The sequence below is a fragment of the Cervus elaphus genome, chromosome X, assembly GCF_910594005.1.
Source record: "Cervus elaphus chromosome X, mCerEla1.1, whole genome shotgun sequence".
Lineage (NCBI taxonomy): Eukaryota > Metazoa > Chordata > Mammalia > Artiodactyla > Cervidae > Cervus > Cervus elaphus.
The window spans coordinates 164,615,792-164,638,539 of NC_057848.1; the positions used below are offsets into that span (position 1 = coordinate 164,615,792).

Genomic DNA, 22,748 nt, shown 5'->3' on the forward strand with positions numbered 1-22,748 from the left:
TTCTCATGAAATATTTATGGACCTGACAGTGTATGTCTCCATCAAATGAACAGGCCACTCCAGGCTTAGGTAACTGTACTCATTAAATCACTGTGTCTATTTCTTACTGAACACCATGACATGGCTCCGACTATGGCTGCTTGTGAACCATGGCTTTGTCTTCCAGCCAATTTCATAGAAAAACCTTAATATAATTGGGATCACAGCTGCATTACTTATGAGCTGTGAATTTGGGAGTAAGTTACTTAACCTCTTGAGCTTCTGTTTTTCATCTATTATATGGGGATAAAAATATAAACTACTTTTTAAAATTCTTTCATCGGTTAAATGAGTCAATGCCCATAAAATGTTTAGAACAATATCTGACACTTAATAAGGACTCACTGAGGATTACAGGCTGCTTCTATCTATTCATAAACTGAAAGACCACTTGCCAAACAATGACAAATGAATCTTATACTTATCATTTCCATGCAAAGTATTATATTAGATAACTTGATTGGTGGGTCTAAATTCCATAAATGAGTATTCAGATTACATGAACCTTATTCACTATCTGCTGAAATCATGACTTTTCAACATCTGAGTTTTGAGGGTAATGGGGGTGAGGGTATATGCTACAACAGGTAAATTTTCACTCTGAATTTCTCTGTAAGTGTAATTGTTCTAGTAAAGAAAAACATCTGATGTATTTTATTGTTTTTAAATTCTTTCCTCTCACTAAAGAAATATCGGGAGCAACAGAAGCTGTGTGTGGCTTATATCAAGTGATGATTAACCTCACAGAATCCCAGTAAAAAATGTACCGAGTCCCTAAATTTTGAGTCAGTAAGCTCTTCCATGAAATCATTTCTCAGTTTGTCAGTTATAATCACAGTGATTCTTTTGTTGGAACTCACTGGCGACCACAGGAGAACTATAACTTCATATTGACTGGAAAACAAAGATGTCTTTTTGAGTTATTTTTGGTTCAGTGCCATGTGGAATACATGGAGATCAAGGTAATTAGTGATCAGGATATGTTTTTAATCTTTCCTTTTCTCTCTGCTCTTCAAGGCTGTCTCCCCGCTGCCCCCACCCCCAACCTGCACCCTCTTAAACAGGACCACAGTGGTTACACCCACTCTGACCTCCACACCCCCGTGCAGGAAATGAACAACTTCTCAAGGACTATTGTTTCACAAAGAGCGTAAAATTCAGAGCATGTGTTGTGCTTCAGTATAAGGGAGAATGAAACCTTTTTGTTTTTTTAATGTTTTTTTTTTTTACTAGTGTTAGAAAAATGAAGAAGTCAGTGTTTTTAAAATGGAATGTAAGAATTGAGACTTTATCCTAAACAAAGAAAACACCCTATGTGCTTTATCACGCTCTCAGAGGTTTTACCCGAGGCTTCTGTCATTCTTTGGTTGATTCCTAATAAGGACAGTTTGCACAGTTACAGTCCAATTACCATTTGTAGATCCCTGTGGAAAAGGGGATTTTTTTAGAGGAATCCTTTTCTAACTCCAGAATATCTCTTCAAAATAGTCTTATTAAAATAAAAATCAGGAAATCCAGTTTCAATTTCTCTGCATTCTTTTTGTTCCTCCCCCTTAGCACTGCTTTCACACACACACACACACACACACACACACACTCAGTCACTCGCACACTCACTCACTCAGCGACACAGCCTGCCTCCATTCTGAAGGGACAGGAACTTCTCAATGGTCCGATGAAAAGATAGCATTTTTTTTTTTTTTTTTTTTTTGGTCCCGAGACGTATGGTAGCGGAGGTCTCTCGCAACAAAAGGTATCGTGGGAGTCACAGCTATGCCAGCTGGGCCATTTCTCAGACACTCGCTGCAATCTGCCATTTCAGGATGTATTTTTCATCAAAAAAATAATTTTTTTTAAACAGACTCAAGTTCCTACTCCAAGCTTAGCTCAGTGAAATTAGAGAGGACAGCAAAGACACAGCTGAATGTAATTCATGGGTAAGCAATATAAATATCTATACTTCCTCTTTTCCAGATTATTGTGATATAATGTTGTGATTCTTCCACATTTGTCTTGTGATTTGGGAAGAAAAGTGGATTGATCAGTGTCTGAGATGTGTGACAGCTAAGTCTGCCTGTGCCAATGGAGATTTATGGGAACATTATTTTTAGATTGATTGATGATATTGGAGCAGCTTGAAATGAGCAAATCGGACCAGAAAGGAGCATGCCGTGATGAAGTGAATATGGGCTGATTTCTACAAAGATTCAGCACAGGCTGTTTTCAGGTCTGAAAGGGTAAAGTAGCTTATTTCCCCCTCTAGACTTCTTGAACTCAAGGCAATATTTTAGTTGCGGTGGCTATGATAAATATGGGCTTTGCAGAACAGCTCAGACATTAGATAAGCCTAATCATAAATCAAATGTGCTCTGCTTTATAAAAGAGTAAAACCTTAAGCTTTAGGATTTTTACATAATCTCTGGTTTATACTATTACAAGAGTATGTCTCAGAATGAAAAGATTTGGTGGTGGAAAAGGTAGAATGTGACTCTTACAATGCAGATCCCACTGCTACTGCAGGGGTCACCTAACTTCTTTGGATTTTTCTTTGCTCCTTTGTAAAGGTAGGGATCAGATTGATTCATCAGGAGAAGTGGTGAAATACATATGGTTGTGAGTGTCTAGATTCTGGAATCTACATCCCGGCTTCAAATTCCAATTCTGCCATTTACTAGGTGCGTGATCTTGACTCATCTGAAATATGGGGATAATAATGGTAACAAAGTTCTTAGAGTTGTTGTAAGAATTACATGAGTTAATATAAATAAAGGACTTAGAACAGTAGCTAGCAGAGAGTGGACAATGTTAGCCATATCTCCAAGGTCCAATCCATCTCTGGAGGTCTGTCATTCTAATTTCAGTGAACTAAATTTAATTATAGAAAGACAAGCAAAACCATCAGCTGCTGGAGCTGTCATTGAGAAGTTTCTAATTCCTGCAAAGGTTTCCATTTTTCCACACCCTTGGGATCTGTGCAGGCTCTTTTATCTCTTCCCCATCCAAGATTCAAGTGAAGCTTAAAACTCAGAATTAAATTGGTGGCTGGTAGACAAGTCCACAATTCAACTCAGGATACACAGAGATGAAACTGGCCTTTTGTTCTGACGTTTTTGCCTTTGGGAACTTCGAATATGTGGCTGTGTCTCTTCCTTGCCAAAGGTTTTTTCCACTGGAAACAAGATGTATGTGATGAGTGACATTTGAGAGTTTTTTGTTTGTTTGTTTATTGTTTTTTGAGTGGTGGTAGCACAGCACTGGGTTTCAAAATGTTCATTTCAATTTTGGTTTATCAGTAATCCAGACAAATAGGCCATTTGCAGAGAACCACTTTTATTTCACTTCAGCTTTTACATACTTTACAATATCCCCAAGTCTTACTGTGTCATATGATCTCTTTATAGGTTCTTTGGGATGTTGCCCAGAGAAACAAAATCTTAGGAGAGGAGAATGATGATCCCAAAGAGAAACCCTAATCATAGGCGTGCCTTTACTTTTAGTCTAGTCCAGGGGCCAGCAAACTTTCTCTATAAAAAGTCATATAGTAAATATTTCCACCTTGACAGGCCAGACAGTCTCTGTTAGAACCACTCAACTCCGCCATTGTAGTGTGAAAGCAGTTGTAGACAGTTCTGAAAGGAATGACTGTGGCTATGTGCCAATAAAACTTTATTTGCAAAAACAATCAGTAGATGGGATTTGGTTCACAGGCAGTAATTTGCCAGGCCCTGGCTTGTCATCATCCCCATTTCATAGATTAGGAAAACAAAGCATGGGGAGAGAAAATAAGCTTGTGAAAAGCTACATGGCTGGAAAGTGGCAGAACTGGGACTCAAGCCCAGGCAGCCAAGCTTGCCAACCTTTGCTTTTAGCCACTGCCCCAAGCTGCCTCTGTGTCAACTCATCCTTGTCTGGGATGCTCATCTCCTGAAATCTGCCTGACTCATTACCTCACCTCCATAAGAGTTAGTTCAAATATCACCTTCTCAGTAAGGTTGCCCTGGAAACCTTCTCAACATTCCTGATGCCCCTCACTTTCCTCTACCTTCTCTTTTTCTTTGGGGCTTATCACCTTATAACTTGCTATGTAATCGACTCATTGATTATGTTTATTTCTTATCAGTTTCCTCCACTGGCCTGGACACTCCATGACAGGAGAGCTCTTTGTTTTGTTCCCCAATGAATCCACAGTATCTAGAATGGTGCCTGGCTTATCAAAGGTGCTCGTTAATATTTGCTGAATGAGTGAAGTTCATTTTTCCATCATGTTACTCTAACATATTTTGGCACCTTTTGTACTAGCAATCAATAGCTAATAGACTAAGGCAAAAAGTAAAAATGCACTGTTATACCAACCAAATGTTCAGAATTTTCTAAAGTTTCTGCTTTTGAAAAAAATGCAGAATAGATAAATAATACAAAAAATTAAGCGAGATATGCTGCTACATCACTTCAGTTGTGACTGACTCTGTGTGACCCCATAGACGTCAGCCCACCAGGCTCCCCCGTCCCTAGGATTCTCCCAGCAAGAACACTGGAGTGGGTTGCCATTTCCTTCTCCAATGCATGAAAGTGAAAAGTGAAAGTGAAGTCGCTCAGTTGTGTCCGACTCTTTGCGACCCCATGGACTGCAGCCTACCAGGCTCCTCCATTCATGGGATTTTCCAGGCAAGAGTACTGGAGTGGGTTACCATTTAGAAGTATTAAATATTCTTAAAGATCTGTTGAGAAGGAGTGTTTGAAGAATCAAGAGAAGAAGAATTAGCAAAAGTTATTTTGTTGAGTTCATAAAGGAATAACCTCTTTGAAGAGTCCAAACAGGAGTGTCGCAGCTATGCAAATACCCTCAACTTTGCCCGGAAACTCATGAGGAAGGGATTTCCTTGTCATTGGAGATGTGTTTATTTTGGAGTTATGAAGAACTAGGCAGCCTTTTTCAGAAATGTTGGTTGTGAGCCTGGTATTTAAACTTACGCCATACTTCAGCAAGTATTAATTATTAGTAAATGACAGGTGGCCACAGTAGAAAACAAAAGAAATTCAGCCCCAGGCATGGTTTATCTAAGTGGCATGCCAGTTTTCCCACCCTTAACTTACTGATCTGGTCTTTTCTTCTGCTTCTCACCTATGTGGAATCACAGTTCAGCTGTGCATGCATGCATGCTAAGTCGCTTCAGTTGTGTCTGACTCTATGCAACACTATGGCCTGTAGCCCACCAGGCTCCTCTGTCCATGGGATTCTTCAGGCAAGAATATGGAATTGGTTGCCATGCCCTCCTCCATCTTACTCATAGTGGAATCGTTTATTCATGAATTCAACATACATTTCTTAAGAGTTTTTGGTATCACTAAAACTGCTAAGTTTTTGAAAGGGAGGCCAATTTAGAGGAATGATGGTTAAAATTAATTATAACTTTGTGTGTGTGTAAACATGCTAGTCACTCGGTCCAGTCTGACTCTTTGCGACCCTTCAGGCTCCTCTGTTCATGGAATTCTCCAGGCAAGGATACTCAGGTGGGTTGCCATTCCCTTCTCCAGGGGATCTTCCTAACCCAGTGACCAAACTCTAGTCTCCTACATGGCAGGCAGATTCTTTACCATCTGAGCCACCAGTGAAGTCCAATTATGACTTTAATTACCATGTATTCAGGGCTTGCTGGGAACTCATACATACTCAGCAAGCAATTCACTTGCATTGTCTCATACCATCACTACAAACCTGGGAGTAAGTCTTATTCTTTGCTCCATCTTATTTATGAGAAAACTGAGGCTTAGAGATATTCTGAATCAAGCCAAAGATCTCATAACCATATGAATCCAAGTCTTTACTGCCATCCCAGTGGGTCTCAATCTTTATTGTGCAAAGATGAGAATCTCCTGAGGATTCTGGTTTATGGCGAAGGTACTTGGGTCCTGTTCCTTGTGACCCTAATTCCCTGAATCTGCCTTAGAGCCCCAAAACCTACATGTTGACAAGAATCATCTGCCCAGGTAATTCCACTGCCCCAGGTCTACAGACCATATTTTGAGCAGCCTTGCATCACTTCTTGTTGGCTCACTGGGCTTTGGGAAGTTTACAGTTGGATGAGGTTAAAGAGATGCTGCAATTAGAGACTAGTCTCCAGGGCATAAGAAAACAATGTGGTATAGACCAAAACCAAAATTATTTCAATCAATTTTATTTCATGGGAAAATCAAGTCTGTTTGTAAAGATGCGATTTAGCTCAAAAGAATGACTTTTCTGAATAAATCACAGATATTAGATGGTTGGTTTTTCAGTTTGCCTTTTGCTTCTTTTTTCTCAATGTGGAGACATATACTTCTGGTGGGAAGGAAATCTCTTTAGTTAATGCTTTCGGTGATTTGTTCTCCAATTAATGAAGATTTGAGGCTTTTTTGTTTGTCTCTTTTAAATTGGCTTGTGGTGCTTGTGCTTCTTAATGCTAATTCTAAATAACTTCTAGGATTCTGCTTGTTTATTTATATGATATACAGAATAATACATGTATAACATACATAATCATGGATAGCAGGCATAAGGGTATATATAAGGGTGCATACCTTTGATGATAAACAAAACTGATACATGAGTGTTAATATCTTCTGACACCATCATTTTAAGGAGATTGTGTGTGATTTGGACCTAAGAGCAGACCTAACTTATGCTAGGCCAGGTTCTCTCCATCTCTGTATCATAAACATTTGGAGCCAGGTAGTTCTTCATTGTGGGCACAGGGGGCTATCCTCTGTATGGTAGGATGTTGAGCCAATCCCTGATGTCTACTCACTAGTTGCCAGTAGGAAACCCCACCCGAGAGTCCTGATAGCCAAAAATGTTTCCAGAAATTGCCAAATGTCCCCTGAAGGGGCAAAATCACCCCCAAGAATCACTCTGCTATATCCTTTTGTTACCCTTTATTAATGCTGTCCCATGGTATCCCAGAATAAAATCAAGGTCTTTTGTCTATCCAGAAACATTGGGTCACTTTCAACCTCACATTTATGAAATGAAAGCAAATTAGAAATCTTCCACTTTCAATCTAAAAGAAAAAAATCCTGTGACAACCTCTCAAAAACTGGATCTGGAGAGCCTTAAAATGAGTCATCCACTTAGGAGATAAACAGTCACCAAAGAAAAATGCTGGCCTGGAGTGTGTATTTCAGAATTGAGGAACAGCCAGAAACATTCTAGGCTGTGCTGGTGGGCTTTGGCATGCTTCTGGGTGCTTGTTTATTGCTTCGTGGCCCGTGTAGTGAGTGTCACAAGGCAACATTTGACCTTTGTGTTTGTGTCTTCCTGCTCATAAGAGATCTGATGTGTGAGTGTGAGTGTCATAGTTTCATTATTCCACAGGTCTGATATTCTTACACTTATTTTCTGCCCTCATATACTGGCATTTGGGGGCTCATCTACAGGCTTTGTTTCAAAAGACTGTTTCTTAGCAATTTATTCAAATCCAGAAGATATTCTCCCTCATAGACACATTATTACATGAGTTGGTGAGGTTCCAATTTCCTATTGGACTCATGATGTACCTTATTCATGTAGTCCTTAGACTGACAGATATTTATTATTTGTGAATTATTTCTTCTTCAGTGATAATTATTTGCCAGGTACTATCTTGGGTACTGGGAACACCAAGGTCAGTAAACCAGACAAGGCTCTTGCTCTCATGAATCTAGCTGATATATATAGCTCATGATGCAGGGTGCTAGGGACTGGGTCTTGGCCACGTGAGAGTAGATGCCAAATAAATATGCATAGGATCCAATCTCTTTATACCAAGGGTTGGCAAACTACAGTCAGTGGGCCAAATTGTTTTTGTATGACCTCCATGTCTAGAATGGTTTTTGCATTTTTAAATGGTTGAAAAAAGTCAGAAGAATATTATTTTGTGACTTGAAAATTATATGATATTAGAATTTTAGTGTCTATGACTAAAAGACACTTACTCCTTGGAAGGAAAGTTATGACCAACCTAGACAGCATATTAAAAAGCAGAGACATTACTTTGCCAACAAAGGTCCGTCTAGTCGTCTAGTCAAGGCTATGGTTCTTCCAGTAGTCACGTATGGACGTGAGAGTTGGACTGTAAAGAAAGCTGAGCACCGAAGAATTGATGCTTTTGAACTGTGGCACTGTAGAAGACTCTTGAGAGTCCCTTGGACTGCAAGGAGATCCAACCAGTCTATCCTAAAGGAGATCAGTCCTGGGTGTTCATTGGAAGGACTGATGCTGAAGCTGAAACTCAGCCACCTGATATTTGGTGGCTCAACTTTGGCCACCTGATGCGAAAAACTGACTCATTTGAAAAGACCCTGATGCTGGGAAAGATTGAAGGTAGAAGGAGAAGGGGACAACAGAGGATGAGATGGTTGGATGGCATCACTGACTCAATGGACATGAGTTTGGGTAAAATCCAGGAGTTGGTGATGGAAAGGGAGGCCTGGCATGCTGCAGTCCATGGGATCTCAAAGAGTCGGACACAACTGAGCGACTGAACTGAACTGGTGACTAAAATTTTATTGGAACTTTTGTTTACATGTGGTTTATGGCCGCCTTTGTGCTGCATTGGCAGATCTGAGTAGTTGTAACAAAGACTATATGAACCACAGGCCTGAAATATTTACTATGTGTAACTTTCTAAAATTCTAGTTAGTGGGAAAAGTGCTTTCAGGATTCCAGTCTTGGAAACTTTACAGCTTAAATCATTGGTGGGATACCTATAGTGTGAAGCAGCACTTTAGCACCAGGAGATAAAAATCTGACAGGTCTTGATCTCCCTTCTACAGTGTTTGGGAGCTTATTGTCATCTGAACTCAGTCCCCTTGACCTCACCAACATTCTCTTCTAATGCTCCCTCCTATTCCTTCTCTGTTAGTTTCCTATTTATTGCTGATGTGACAAATTATCATAAATTGAAAGCATCAGAAATTTAATGTCATACAGTTTTGGATGTCAGTCTCACTCCACTGAGATCAAAGGCTGCATTCCTTTTGGGGGCTCTGGGGGAGAATCTGTGCCTTGCCTTTTCTAGCTTTTAGTAGCTGCCTACATTTCTTGGCTTATGGCTCTTTCCTCCATCTTTAAAGGTGTCAGCCTAGTATCTTCAAATCAATCTCTCTCTCTCTCTCTCTCACACACACACACACACACACACACACACACACACACACACAGAGCCACCTCTTCCTCCCTCTGGTAAGGACTCTTTGATGACATTGCATTCGTCTGGATAATCCATAATAACCTCACTGTCTCAGGATCCCTTAACTTAATCACATCTACACAGCCTCTTTTGCCAGGTAAGGTAACACAGTCACAGGAATTAAGAGGTGGCCATCTTTGGGGGCAGGGGCTATTATTCTGGCTGCCACACCTTCTGTCTAGCAACTCCGCATTATACTTCTCTCTGCCTCCGCAGAACGGACTGCAGGCTGAACAGCATCTCTCAAGCTTTGTATCCACCAGCCAGGATGTTGTAGTGGCTAAGAGTATAGGCTTTCATCTCTGAGGGTCAGGTTCAAGTCATTTGTTGTTGTGGTTGTTGAATGAATGAGGAATGAATGAGGTTATGGCATCACTGCATTTGTTCAATAAAAGAAAGCAGAACACGCTTACTGCTGGGTGCCTTAAAGCTCACATTTTGTTTCAGAAAATCACATCTTCTGGTAAAGTTGCATCTTTCTTTGGTGGTAGTGAATGTCTTGAATTTTCTAGGGAGAGCAGACTTACTAGAACCCAACCCGAATCTGGTCAACATTTGACCACAGTGATTCTCAATCCTGATTGCGTGGGCCAATCAGAAAACCATATATATGCTCAATATATGTGCTCAACTGCAGAGCAGATACTGCACCAAAACTTCTGTGAGGTCATTAGTCTAGTCTCTGTCTTTGCTCATATTTGACAGTTTTCATAATATAAAGGCAAATATATTTTACACACATAAGCACTGTGATTCTGGGGATTCTAGGAAGAGGCAACCAGGAGATGTGGAAAGCTCATTGACTGCCCCCCCCCCCACACACACTAGTCTGTATGGTTCCCATGGGCACTGCATCCGGGGACTCTGTCCTAAGCTGTAGCAACCTGAATGAAGAAATGAGGAGGCAGGAAAAAAAAAAGCTGATTTTAGACTTCATTGAGAATGCTTCATTGAGAATACTCTGATTTGAACTTTAGGATAACTTGCATAAACCTTGGATGAATGTTTTGAGAAAAAGTTCTTTAATTTTAAGAGATGATGTGGATTGAGACAAGGAAGGTGGATGCATTCGACTAAGTATCCTAAGTCCCCTACATATGAAAGAGCTCTGTTCCAAGATTGAGATCATAAGTCCAGTTTATTCGTTAAGTTCAACAAAGTTAGCCTAGGTGCCCAACTAACACAGTTGGCTATATAGTACTGTGCTGTAATAAGTTTATAATACTTTTCACACAAATAATACGTAAAAACAAACAAACACACAAAAAATAGCAAGCTTTTATGTTTGCCTCTGGACATCCTGGACTTGAAATAAAGATATTGTACTACTGTACTCTATACAGTTGTTGTTATTTAGTCTCTCATTTGAGTCTGATTCTGCGACGCCATGGACCATATCCCACCAGGCTCCTCTGTCCATGGGATTCTCCAGGCAAGAATATTGAAGTGGGTTGCCATTTCCTTCCCCAGGGGATCTTCCTGACCCCTGGATCACTAAATTATCATACCTTAAAAAGCAATCCAACTGTAATTCTAAGACATGTTTGCAGCTTTCCCAGCCATTGTGTTGTGACATTTCCTTGACTCTATGTGTGCTTGGCTCTGAAATTAGACATCTTTTTCTCAAAATGTCTCTACTGCATTAAGGATAAAAATTAAAATGAAGAATACTGTTCTAGGTCATTTAGACCAGTCACACACCTCCTGACTTTATCGCAAGATACTGTGAAAGAATATGGGTTTAGCCTGTGAGTTGTGTTCATTTTATAATTTCCCCAAAATGAACCTCATGTTTCCAACTTAAAAAAAACATGTTGAAATTGCACGTACTTAATTTGAAACACAGTCATGAAAAATTCACAATGGTGGAAATATAAACTGGGAACACTGAGAAAATTGGGACCTAGGGGAAGATGGAGATTATTTGATGTATTATGACTGCTGATTGGCAAGTAGTAGCAAAAGACAATGGGATGGTGGAGAGGATGAAGGGTGATGAACTGAAGTAGCCCATACAGACTTTTCCAAGTCTGAATGAACTCTTTCGGCTTCAATTATTCAAGTTTCTGGTACATTATGTTTGTGATTATGAAACAACTTGGTCCATTACCCATAATCAAAAATGTAACTGAATGATATTTTTAAGATGCCACACATTTGATAATACACAGCTTTTGAGATGTCTTCATAGTCCCTCTTCATTTATTATTTGATAACTTTCTCTCCTAGGAACATTGTTTTTTCAGCCATGTCCTAAGGATGGGGTTAAGAACCAGTTGATTCTGGGGACAGTTTCATCTCCTTTGAGAAATGACGTTTCCAAAGCCTGATCAATGCAGTTGCTGTGCTTTCAAGAAAGTGCCCCATTCTTTCCTCTTTCTGGGTTTGTCTGTAGCCTTCTCTGGAACCATCAGCTGCTGCAAGAACTAAAGTTGCAGGAGATAGCAACTCCATACATTCAAGTCTTTACAAATAGACCAAGCCTTTTCTCCCTTTTGGCTAATAATTCCAAATTTTCCAAAGAAGTTACAAATTCTACAAAGTTAAGAGTCATGGGCTATGATGTATAATGGACTCAGAGGAATTTAAAACACCACACTTCATTTTTTATTATGCTAAGTGTAGTCATTTGTGAACAGTTTCCAAAACTATGTATTACTTGATTGCAAAGGGACTATTGTAGTTGAGAGAAGACGAAGACTCAAGAAAGATGTAAACTGGCCAGCTTCTGTTTTGCCAGATTTGGGAATGTGTTTTATTTATTTATTTTTAGAGATAAAATATCACTTTCAAAATTTGAACATCTTTTTTCTCCACATGCCCCCCCACACACACTCACACACACACACACCAGACCTAATTCCTTTCTGCTCATTCTCATCTTGGTGATTTAGTGTATCATCCTCCCAGTTGCTCAAACCAGAAATGTTTAAGTCATCCTAGATTGCCCCTTCTCAACCCCCCACTAGACACAGTTTGTCCCCAAGCATCTTTGTGATTCTAAGTATCTCTCCATCTATTCCAATTTCAACCAGCATCCTACCTAGTCCAGTGTCTTTTCTGATCTCTGCATCTTCGGCTTGCTTTCTCCCTCAATTCCTATAGAACTAACTGTGTTTCCAGTCACCTTTCCCTTATGCATATCTGATCATGTTCCTCTCTTAACCAAGGTTCCTTAATGACTAGCCATCACTGGCTGAGTAAAATCCTACAGAGATAGCTCTCTAGGAACTGGCCCTGATTTCTACGTGGCTTTACCTCCTGCTCTTTCCTTTCTTCTAGCCTTGTAATTTCCCCCAAACAAGCCTGTTCTCTCAAATTCATTTGCCTTGGCACCCACTGATTTTTTTTTCAATGTTGCATTTCTACTGAGCAAACCCTTACTCCTCTTATTCAACTTCAAGCCTCCAGTGAAACACTGCCTTCTTATAAAGCTTTCCTTCATCCCCAGATTGATATCAAAGCCTTTTATTCTAGGCATCCCATTGCATTTGGCTCTTACTTCTAATATCACAATCTCTGTATTTCATGGATTGAGTGTGTTCTTCGTACCACAATTCAACTCCTTAAGGACAAGGACTGTTGTCATTTTGATAATCTCAAGCCTAGCACTGTTTTTGGCATGTAATAGGTGTTCATTACATTTTGTTCAAATTAATTATGCAGCAGGACATTTGTTGTTGTTTACTCACTCAGTCGTGTCTGACTCTTTGCAACCCCCATGAACCCCATGAACTATAGCCTGCTAGGTTCCTCTGTCCATGAAATTTTCCAGTCAAGAATCCTAGAGTGGGTTGCCAGTTCCTTCTTCAGGAGATCCTCGCAACCCAGGGATCGAACCTATGTTTCCTGCTTTATATGCAGATTCTTTACCACTGAGCCACCAGGGAAGCCCTGGAGGACATAGTAAATTAAAAAAATGTATCTTGTAGGGATTGGTTTATTTTACTTGAGCCATAAACTATTATACATAGGTTGGCAAATTGTGGCCCACTGTCTAAATCCAGCCTTCACCTTCTTTTGTAAATGAAGTTTGATTGGCACACAGCCATACCCATTCACTTATAAACTATGGTTGCTTTCATGCCACAAAGGCAGATCTGAGTAGTTTTGACAGAGACCACGTGGCCCACAAAGCCTGAAGTATTTACTTTCTGGCCTTTTACAGAAAAAGATAGCCAACCCCTGCTACCGATAACAGAGCCATTGGAGGGCATATATTTTAAATGCCTTTAAAGAATAGGTATGTAATTCCATTTTGACACTTCAGGTAGCAGTGGGCTCCATTTGATACCTAAACTTCATATTTAAAAATCACCGGCGAGTTCCAATGCAGGGGACCTGAGTTCAATCCCTGGTCGGGGAACTAAGATCCCACTTGCTTTGTGGTAAAGCCAAAAAAAAAAAAAAAAAGAAATAACCAACTCATCTGGAACTTCTCATCTGGGATGCACTCGTGTGTGCATGTTTAATGAAACATAGCCTTCCCTGTGAGGTCTTTCCCAGCGGCTCCCCCCCACCCAATCTAACACTGTAAATCTTTGTCCTCTGCTAACACTGCCAACCCCTTCCCTGCTTTATTCCCCCATCCTTAGCTGTTGTTATTCAACATACTATATTCTTTGCTTACCCTGCTTTATTTTCTACTCCTGCCAAAGTGGTGCAGTGGTAAAGAATCCACTGGCCAAGGAAGAGACACGGGTTTGATCCCTGGGTAGAGAAGATCTCCTGGAGAAGGAAATGACAACCCACTCCAGTATTCTTGTCTGGAAAATCTCATGGACAGAGGAGCCTTGCGGGCTACAGTCCATGGGGTCACAAAGAGTCGGACACGACTGAGCAACTGAGGATGCACACCAGAGTATGACGTCTCCATTTGCTAAAACAATGAATAAATCAATCAGTGAAATCCCAGATAAAGAGGGGAAAAAATCCAAGAATTAGCATACTTCCATTTACTCTTTGGAATAAACCATTTAGGCAGCAATTTGCTACCAGTACAGAAGAAAGGTGTCTTAATAGTCTCTGGGGCCAGTCTTTCTGTCTCTCTTCTTTCAGGTGAATAATTAATGACGGTGATGAACTCTTTGGGGACTCCTTAATGTTTCCCGCATCCACAGCAAATCCCTGGCCGTGTCTGTGGGGCCCAACACTGTTCCTTCTCCCAGAACTTTTCTTGATTGTTGAGGAAACAATAGCTACCTCATCAAAGCGGTTGTACCCTGGCTGATATCTGTGATTCCTAGGAATTCCTTCTCTGTGAGGGGACATTAGGTTTCAGAGGACTGCGAGGTGTTGTTTCTTATGTCATCACTTTCTCACTGTCTGTGTCAAGGGTAGAGATATTCACTCTCAGTGGAATCAGCGGTGTGTATGTGTGCACACAAACAAACCCAGGATTGTGGGAATCTCTGCTTTGAGTCTTTGATGTGGAGTATTTTCACATCACATGTCTATATGTATATGTACTTTTTATCGATCATACCTGTATACTTACAATGATGAAAATAACTCATTAGACTGCTATAAAATAGAAACCCAGTGGTTATAATTTAGCATAGAATTTAAAAGCCTAAGTCTTTTTAGCTTAAGTCCTGGTTGATTTCAAGTCTTTTAAGGTTTACAATTTGGGGGAAATTACTTAACCTTCTTAAGCCTCAATTAATCTATATTATATTTGTGTGCTGCATTTGCTCAGTAGCTTCAGTCATGTCCAACTCTTTGTGACCCCATGGACTGTAGCCCGCCAGGCTTCTCTGTCCATGGGATTCTCCAGGCCAGAATACTGGAGTGGGTTGCCATGCCCTCTTCCAGATCTTCCCGACGCAGTGATCTAACCCACATCTCCTGCATTGCAGGTGGATTGTTTACCCAGTGAGCCACCTGGGAAGCCATATTATATTTATACATACTATATATTACTATAATATCAACATAATGTATCCTAAGTAAACATTGTGATAATGTATCGTAAGTATATATTATATATAATAATAATGCATTGTGTCATATATTATAAATATACTAGATTGTATTATTATATAGTTGTTATTAAATATTATACAAGATAAGGTCAGAAACGCTAACTGCCTCTTAAGGTTGTCTGAAGGAGTAACTAAAAATCCCTTGACACCATCACTGGTACACGGGAGGCTATCAACATATGTTTCCATTCCCATGTCTAGCGTGCATGATGGCAATTCAGTTCAGTCACTCAGTTGTGTCTGACTCTTTGTGACCCCATGCACACCAGACTTACCTGTCCATCACCAACTGGAGCTTGCTCAAACTCATGTCCATTGTGTCGGTGATGCTATACAACCATCTCATCCTCTGTCATCCCCTTCTCCTCCTGCCTTCAATCTTTCCCAGCACCAGGGTCTTTTCCAATGAATTAGTTCTTCACATCAGGTGGCCAAAGTATTGTAATTTCAGCTTCAGCATCAGTCCTGCCAATGAATATTCAGGACTGATCTCCTTTAGGATGGGCTGTTTGGATCTCCTTGCAGTCCAAGGGACTCTCAAGAGTCTTCTCCAACACCACAGTACAAAAGCATCAATTCTTTGGCACTCAGCTTTCTTTACAGTCCAATTCTCATATCCATACATGACTACTGGAAAAAGCATAGCTTTGACTAGACAGACCTTTGTTGACAAAGTGATGTCTCTGCTTTTGAATATGCTGTCTAGGTTGGACATGGCTTTTCTTCCAAAGAGTAAGCATCTTTTAATTTCATGGCTGCAGTCACCATCTGCAGTGATTTTGGAGCCCCCCAAAATAAAGTCTGTCACTGTTTCCATCGTTTCTCCATCTTTTGCCATGAAGTGATGGGACCAGATGCCATGATCTTAGTTTTTTGAATGTTGAGTTTTAAGTCAACATTTTCACTCTTCTCTTTCACTTTCCTCAAGAGGCTCTTTAGTTCTTCACTTTCTTCCATAAGGGTGGTGTCATCTGCATCTCTGAGGTTATTAATATTTCTCCCGGCAATCTTGATTCCAGCTTGTGCTTCATCCAGCCCAGCATTTCACATGATGCACACTGAATATAAGTTAAATAAGCAAGGTGACACTATACAGCCTTGATGTACTCCTTTCCTGATTTGGAACCAGTCCGTTGTTCCATATCCAGTTCTAACTGTTGCTTCTTGACCTGTGTACAGATTTCTCAGGAGGCAGGTCAAGTGGTCTGGTATTCCCATCTCTTGACTTTGCATTCCAGGATGTCCGACTCTAGGTGAGTGATCACACCATCATGGTTATCTGGGTCATGAAGATCTTTTTTGTATAGTTCTTCTGTGCATTCTTGCCACCTCTGCTTAATATCTTCTCCTTTGGTTAGGTCCATATCTTTTCTGTCCTTTATTGTGTCCATCTCTGCATGAAATGTTCCCTTGGTATCTCTAATTTTCTTGAAGAGATCTCGAGTCTTTCCCATTCTGTCATTTTCCTCTATGAGGAAGGCTTTCTTATCTCTCCTTGCTATTTTTTGGAACTCTGCATTCAAATGGGTATATCTTTCCTTTTCTCCTTTGCCTTTCACTTCTCTTCTTTTCTAAGCTATTTGTAAGTTCTCCTCAGACAACCATTTTGCATTTCTTTTTCTTGGGGATGGCCTTGATCCCTGTTTCCTGTGCAATGTCATGAACCTCCGTCCATAGTTCATCAGGCACTCAGTCTATCAGATCTAATCCCTTGAATCTACTTGTCACTTCTACTATATAATCATAAGGGATTTGATTTAGGTCATACCTGAATGGTCTAGTGGCTTTCCCTACTTTCTTCAATTTAAGTCTGAATTTTGTAATTTTTGTAATATTTGTAAATAAGGAGTTCATGATCTGAGTCACAGTCAGCTCCCACCCGGTCTTATTCTTGCTGACTGTCTAGAGCTTTCCCATCTTTTGGCTGCAAATAATATAATCCATCTGATTTCGGTATTGACCATCTGGTGATGTCCATGTGTAGAGTCATCTCTTGTGTTGTTGTACGAGGCTGTTTGATATTACCAGTGCATTCTCTTGGCAAACTCTGTTAGCCTTTGCATGATGGCAATTAGCAGTAGTGTTTTCTGTTACTGAGAAATAAAAATGAAAAAGTTTGCATGTGTTCCCATAAAAGAGAGGAAGCAGTATCTTGAGGTATCTTTCCACATGGTTTTCTTTGTGTCATTTTATGAGATCGGGTGACCTAGAAGATTCTCCAGACTGGGATGTTTGCAATTGGCTGAGAAAATCCACAGTTAACCAAGAGTGGGTTGGATTTTAGGGACTGAGAGCTGATTTTGAAACACAAAAATGAAGTTTGCTTGACATTATGACCAATTGAGGGAGAGGCTGAGGTTTGTGAGTTGCAGATCACTATGTGACCGTTGATGTTTTCCCCTTTGGTCTGCAGGGTGATTTCACCTGGAACAGTATGTCGGGCCGCAGCGTGCGGCTGAGGTCAGTGCCCATCCAGAGCCTCTCAGAGTTGGAGCGAGCCCGCCTACAGGAAGTGGCTTTTTATCAGCTGCAGCAGGACTGTGACCTGAGTTGTCAGATCACCATTCCCAAAGGTAAGGCCCCATTTTGCCATTCCGTGGGGGGTGTTGCCTGCCAAACAAAAGCTCTGCCAGAGTTACAAGCTGCAGATTCGTCTCAGCCCCACCACAGATCCAGGAAGGAAGCTACAGCTCCTGGGTCATTGGCTGGCATTGGGGTCCAGTTTGAAAGATGTGTTCAATAGGACAGTTTACGTGTCAACTAATATGTTTATTAAAAAGAAGATTGACTTGGAGCATTAAAGGGGAGAGCCATGTGCATCTCAACAGTCTACGTGGCTTCAGCACAACCAGTTAAAAAGAAGTTTCAAAAAAGTCAACTTAAAAAATTAGAAGAAAAACCATGTCTATCTCAATATGATTTCAAAATAACCAGTTAAATGGTTTAGCAATTCTGTTAAACACATCCTTTGACATAATGCAAACCCAGAATCAGTTATTATACCAATGTTAACTCATTTTTATCCACCTGGCATTCTCTGTTAAGGTTCACCACTATAATGCTGAAGCCAGTGCAGACCTAGTTGTCTGATGTTTTTACAAACACAGATCCTGATTCTGGTAAAAATGGGAAACATATATTTGAAAGCCTTTGATCTGTAAAGCCTATTTCTGAATGTTTTCTATTTTCTATAAAGGCACTTTTTAATGTGCGTTAGCATATACAGAAAGGTAATTTGAGGTGAAGTGAAAAGCTGTGATTCTACACAAATAGAGTAAACCTGACATAAAAAGAGCGTTGGCTGCTGTGCCTAAAACTTATATATAAAAGCTAGATTGCCTTGACAGATTTCAGTATCTGCAGAACTCCTCCTTTGTTTTCTTTTATTGAGGGATCGAAGGAATGCTTCATGAATAGTTATTCATAAAATAATATATATACCACATCTTCTTTATCCACTCATATGTTGTGAATACTTCAGTTGCTTCCATATCTTGGCAATTATAAATAATTCTGTCATAAAATATTGGGGTACATGTAACTTGGTTCACTGATAAAGAATCTGCCTGCTAATGCAGGAGACGCATGTTAGATTCCTGGGTCAGGAAGATCCCTTGGAGGAGGAAATGGCAACCCACTCCAGTATTCTTGCCTGGGAAATCCCATGGACTGAGGAGCTTGATGGGCTACAGTCCATGGGGTCACAAATAGTCGGACATGAGTTAGCAACGAAACAATTTGAATGTGTGTTTTTTTCTAGATATATACTCGAGTGGAACTGCTGGATAATATGGTAGTTCTATTTTTAGTTTTCTGAGGACCCTCCATATTATTTTCCACAGTGTCTGCACCAGTTTACATTCCCACAAATAGTGTTGAAGGATTCCCCTTTCTCCACATCCTCGCCAACATTTGTTGTTTGTAGACTTTGTGATGACATTCATTTGGCAGATGTGAGGTGATATCTCATTGTGATTTTGATTTGCATTTCTCTAATAGTTAGTGATGCTGAGCATCTTTTTATGTGCCTCTTGGCCATCTGCATTTCCCTTTTTGGAAAAATGTCTGTTCAGGTCATCTGCCCGTTTTTTAGTTGGGTTATTTGTTTTCTTTAATGCTGAGTTGTATGAGCTGTTTTTGTATGTTGGATACATACACCCCCTTATTGGTCACATTGCAAAAATTTTCTCCCATTCCGTAAGTTGTCTTTTTTTCTCCCCTTCTTCTCTACTGCATGGCATGTGTGATCTTAGTTCCCTGACCAGGGATCTAACTTGTGCCCCCTGCATTGGAAGCATGGATTCCTAACCACTGAGAGTCCCCATAGGTTATCTTTTTGTTTTTTCAAGGGCAAAATTTTAAGTTTAATTACACCCTGTTTGTTTATTTTTGCTTTTATTTCTTCTGCCTTAGGAGATAGATCCAAGAAAATATTGCTCCGACATGTTGAAGAGTGTTTTGCTTATGAGCTTTATGATTTCAAGTCTTATATTTAGGTCTTTAATCCATTTTGAGCTTATTTTTGTATATAGCATGAGAAAGTGTTCTAATCTCATTTTTTTGCATTGGCTCTTTTAAAAAAAAATTATGTTTTATTTATTTTTGCTTGCACTGGGTCTTTGTTGCTGCCCCTGGGCTTTCTCTAGTTGTGGTGACTGGGGGCTACTCTCTAGTTGTGGCCTACAGGCTGCTCATTGCAGTGGCTTCTCTCATTGCAGAGCATGGGCTCTAGAGCACATGGGCTTCAGTAGTTGCAGTTTGTGGGCTCCAGAACTCAGACTCCATAGTTGTGGCGCATGGGCTTAGTTGCTCTGCAGCATGTAGAATCTTCCCAGACTAGGGATTGAACCCATGTCCCCTGCATTGGCAGGCAGTTTCTCTACCAGTGAACCACCAGGGAAGTCCTAATCTCATTTTTTTTTACATGTAGCTGTTGAGTTTTCCCAGCACCACTTATCCAAGAGACTGTCTTTTCTCCATTGTGTATTCTTGCCTCCTTTGTCATAGACTAATTGACCAGAGGTGTGTCAGTTTATTTCTGGGCTCTATGTGCCTAATTCTGTATCAGTACCACACTGCTTGGATTACTGTAGTCTAAGGACTGGGAAGGTGATATCTCCAACTTTGTTCTTTATTCTCAAGATGGCTTTGGCAATCCCAGGTCTTGTGTGGTTCCATACAAATTTTAGGATTATTTGTTCTAGTTCTGTGGAAAGTGTCATGGGTATTTTAATAGGGATTGCATTAAATCTGTAGATTGCTTTGGGTAGTATGGCCATTTAAATAATATTAATTCTTCCAGTCCAAGAGCATGGGATATCTTTCTATTTCTTTCTATTATTTTCAGTTTTCTTCATCAGTCTTTTATAGTTTTCAGAGTATAGGTTTTTCACCTCCTTGGTTAAGTTTATTCCCAAGTATTTTATTCTTTTTGATGTGATTTTAAATGGATTTTTTTTTTTTTACTTTTTTCTGATAGTTCATTATTACTGTATAGAAAAGCAACTGATTTCTGTATATTATTCTTGCATCCTGCTACTTTACTGAATTCATTGATTAGTTCTAATACTATTTTGGTGGAGACTTTAGGGTTTTCTATAGAAAATATCATGTCCTCTGCAAATAGTGGTAGTTTTACTTATTCCCGTCTAATTTGGATGCCTTTTATTTCTTTTCCTTGTCTGATGGCTGTGGCTCGGACTTCCAATACTATGTTAAATAGAAGTGGCAAGAGGGGCCACTTTTATTCTTTAAACTGGTATCTTGGACTCTATTGAAGGCCATGAAAGAGTTCAGGAGAAGACAGATGTAGGTTAGGCCAAGGGACTGGTGGGACAGGCACATTTCACTGACTGATGCGTGGCTCCTGTAGCTTTTGCGTCATACTCTGATTCCCTGGGGGCTCAGACGGTAAAGCGTCTGCCCACAGTGCGGGAGACCCGGGTTTGATCCCTGGGTTGGGAAGATCCCCTGGAGAAGGAAATGGCAACCCACTCCAGTACTCTTGCCTAGAAAATTCCATGGACGGAGGAGCCTGGGGGGCTACAGTCCATGGGGTCACAAAGAGTCAGACACGACTGAGTGACTTCACTTCACTACTTGACACCACAACCATAGCCAGTTCCTCCCAGGAGGAAATTCCTAGCCTTGTTATATCTTTTCATGCTAATGTGACACAGAGATCCTCACCTCAAGTAAGAAGAAAATCCCTTTGGCAGTTGGTGAAAAATGAGTACTAATCGCCATCAGGCCGGGTTGCTGCTTCTTCCTAGGACAATCTCATTCTGCCTCATCTTGTCTTTGTTTGGTTTTAAGGTGGAGACGAACCTGCCCTTGCTTCCCTATTAATTAACAAGATGGCCCAGGTGGGGTCCAAGAGCCCTGTCTCTGTTTTACAAGAACAGATGATCTTTCAGTTCCTAAGAAAAAATTTTAATAGAAATGTTGGCAAGCACAATTTATAGTGAAGGAAATGATGACTCTAAAAAGTTATGTGAAACCCAGATTTGAGACATATCAGATGAGATAACAAGAAATAAATATTCTTTGTAATTTTGTTTTCAAATCCGTTAATTTGATGTTTCTCTTTGTTCTTGCTCTTTAAAGAGTCCATTAAATAAATAACCTTTAACAAACAGAGAATTTTATGGAACTTATCGGCTAGAAGCTCTGTCTCCATTGCTTATTTCTGCGACAGTGTGGGTCCTAGTACATTCAGGGAAAGATTTGTTCTATCAAGATGTTCAAAGATGTTTGGGCTACAGGAGTTATTTTGACAGTTTCTATCAAAATGGGAGCTAATGATTTGCAAATCATCTCTTACTTATGAAAGAGAGAAGGAAGTGTGTGGCTGGGTGGGAAAAAACAGACATCACCCAAGCGTTCTAAAACTACTGTTTGGGTGAGATGATTATAGACATTGAATATTTACCAAGATCAAATGCATGGCTGGTGCTGAGAGCTGTGATGGCAGCTTTGGTCTGAGGATGGCTGCTTTTGTTCCATGCAAAAACCCAAGTGGAGATTCTAAACAGAGTCAGAGTCACTGTATGAATTTACTCAGGAAAATAAATACAAATGCCACGGTCTAGAACCTAAACTAATGATATAAAGCCTACTGAGATAGTGGGTATAATGAAAATGGAAACATATTCAAGCTCACAATTTTGCTCTTTGTTACCTTAGAATGACTGTGCGTGCGTGCTCAATCACTCAGTCACGTCCAACTCTTTGCAACCCCATGGACTGTAGCCCGCCAGGCTCCTCTGTCCATGGAGATTTTCCAGGCAAGAATACTGGAGTGGGTTGCCATTTCCTTCTCCAGGGGATCTTCCAGACCCTAGGAACAAACCCACATCTCCTGTACCTCCTACATTGGCAGGCAGATTCTTTACCACTGTGCCACCTGGGAAGCCCCTGGAATGACTATAGGAATTTATTTATGGATATGTTTGGAGGACTATCTTCCTCTATGAGACTGGTGCTTCCATGGCTCGGATGAATGATAATATAATGTATT

General features: G+C 40.3%; 1 protein-coding gene across 8 annotated transcripts in view; it reads left to right on the plus strand.

Moving 5' to 3' along the window:
* Positions 1-22,748, plus strand: part of ARHGAP6 (Rho GTPase activating protein 6) — a 510,549-nt gene that overhangs the window by 407,491 nt on the left and 80,310 nt on the right. For 7 of the 8 annotated variants that reach the window (XM_043895571.1, XM_043895572.1, XM_043895574.1 and 4 more), the window contains exon 2: positions 17,643-17,802. In XM_043895571.1, the coding sequence (XP_043751506.1) occupies positions 17,643-17,802 (160 nt within the window). Of the gene's footprint in view, positions 1-1,666; positions 1,977-17,642; positions 17,803-22,748 lie in introns of those variants that run through there. The other variant, XM_043895576.1, reaches the window with a different exon arrangement.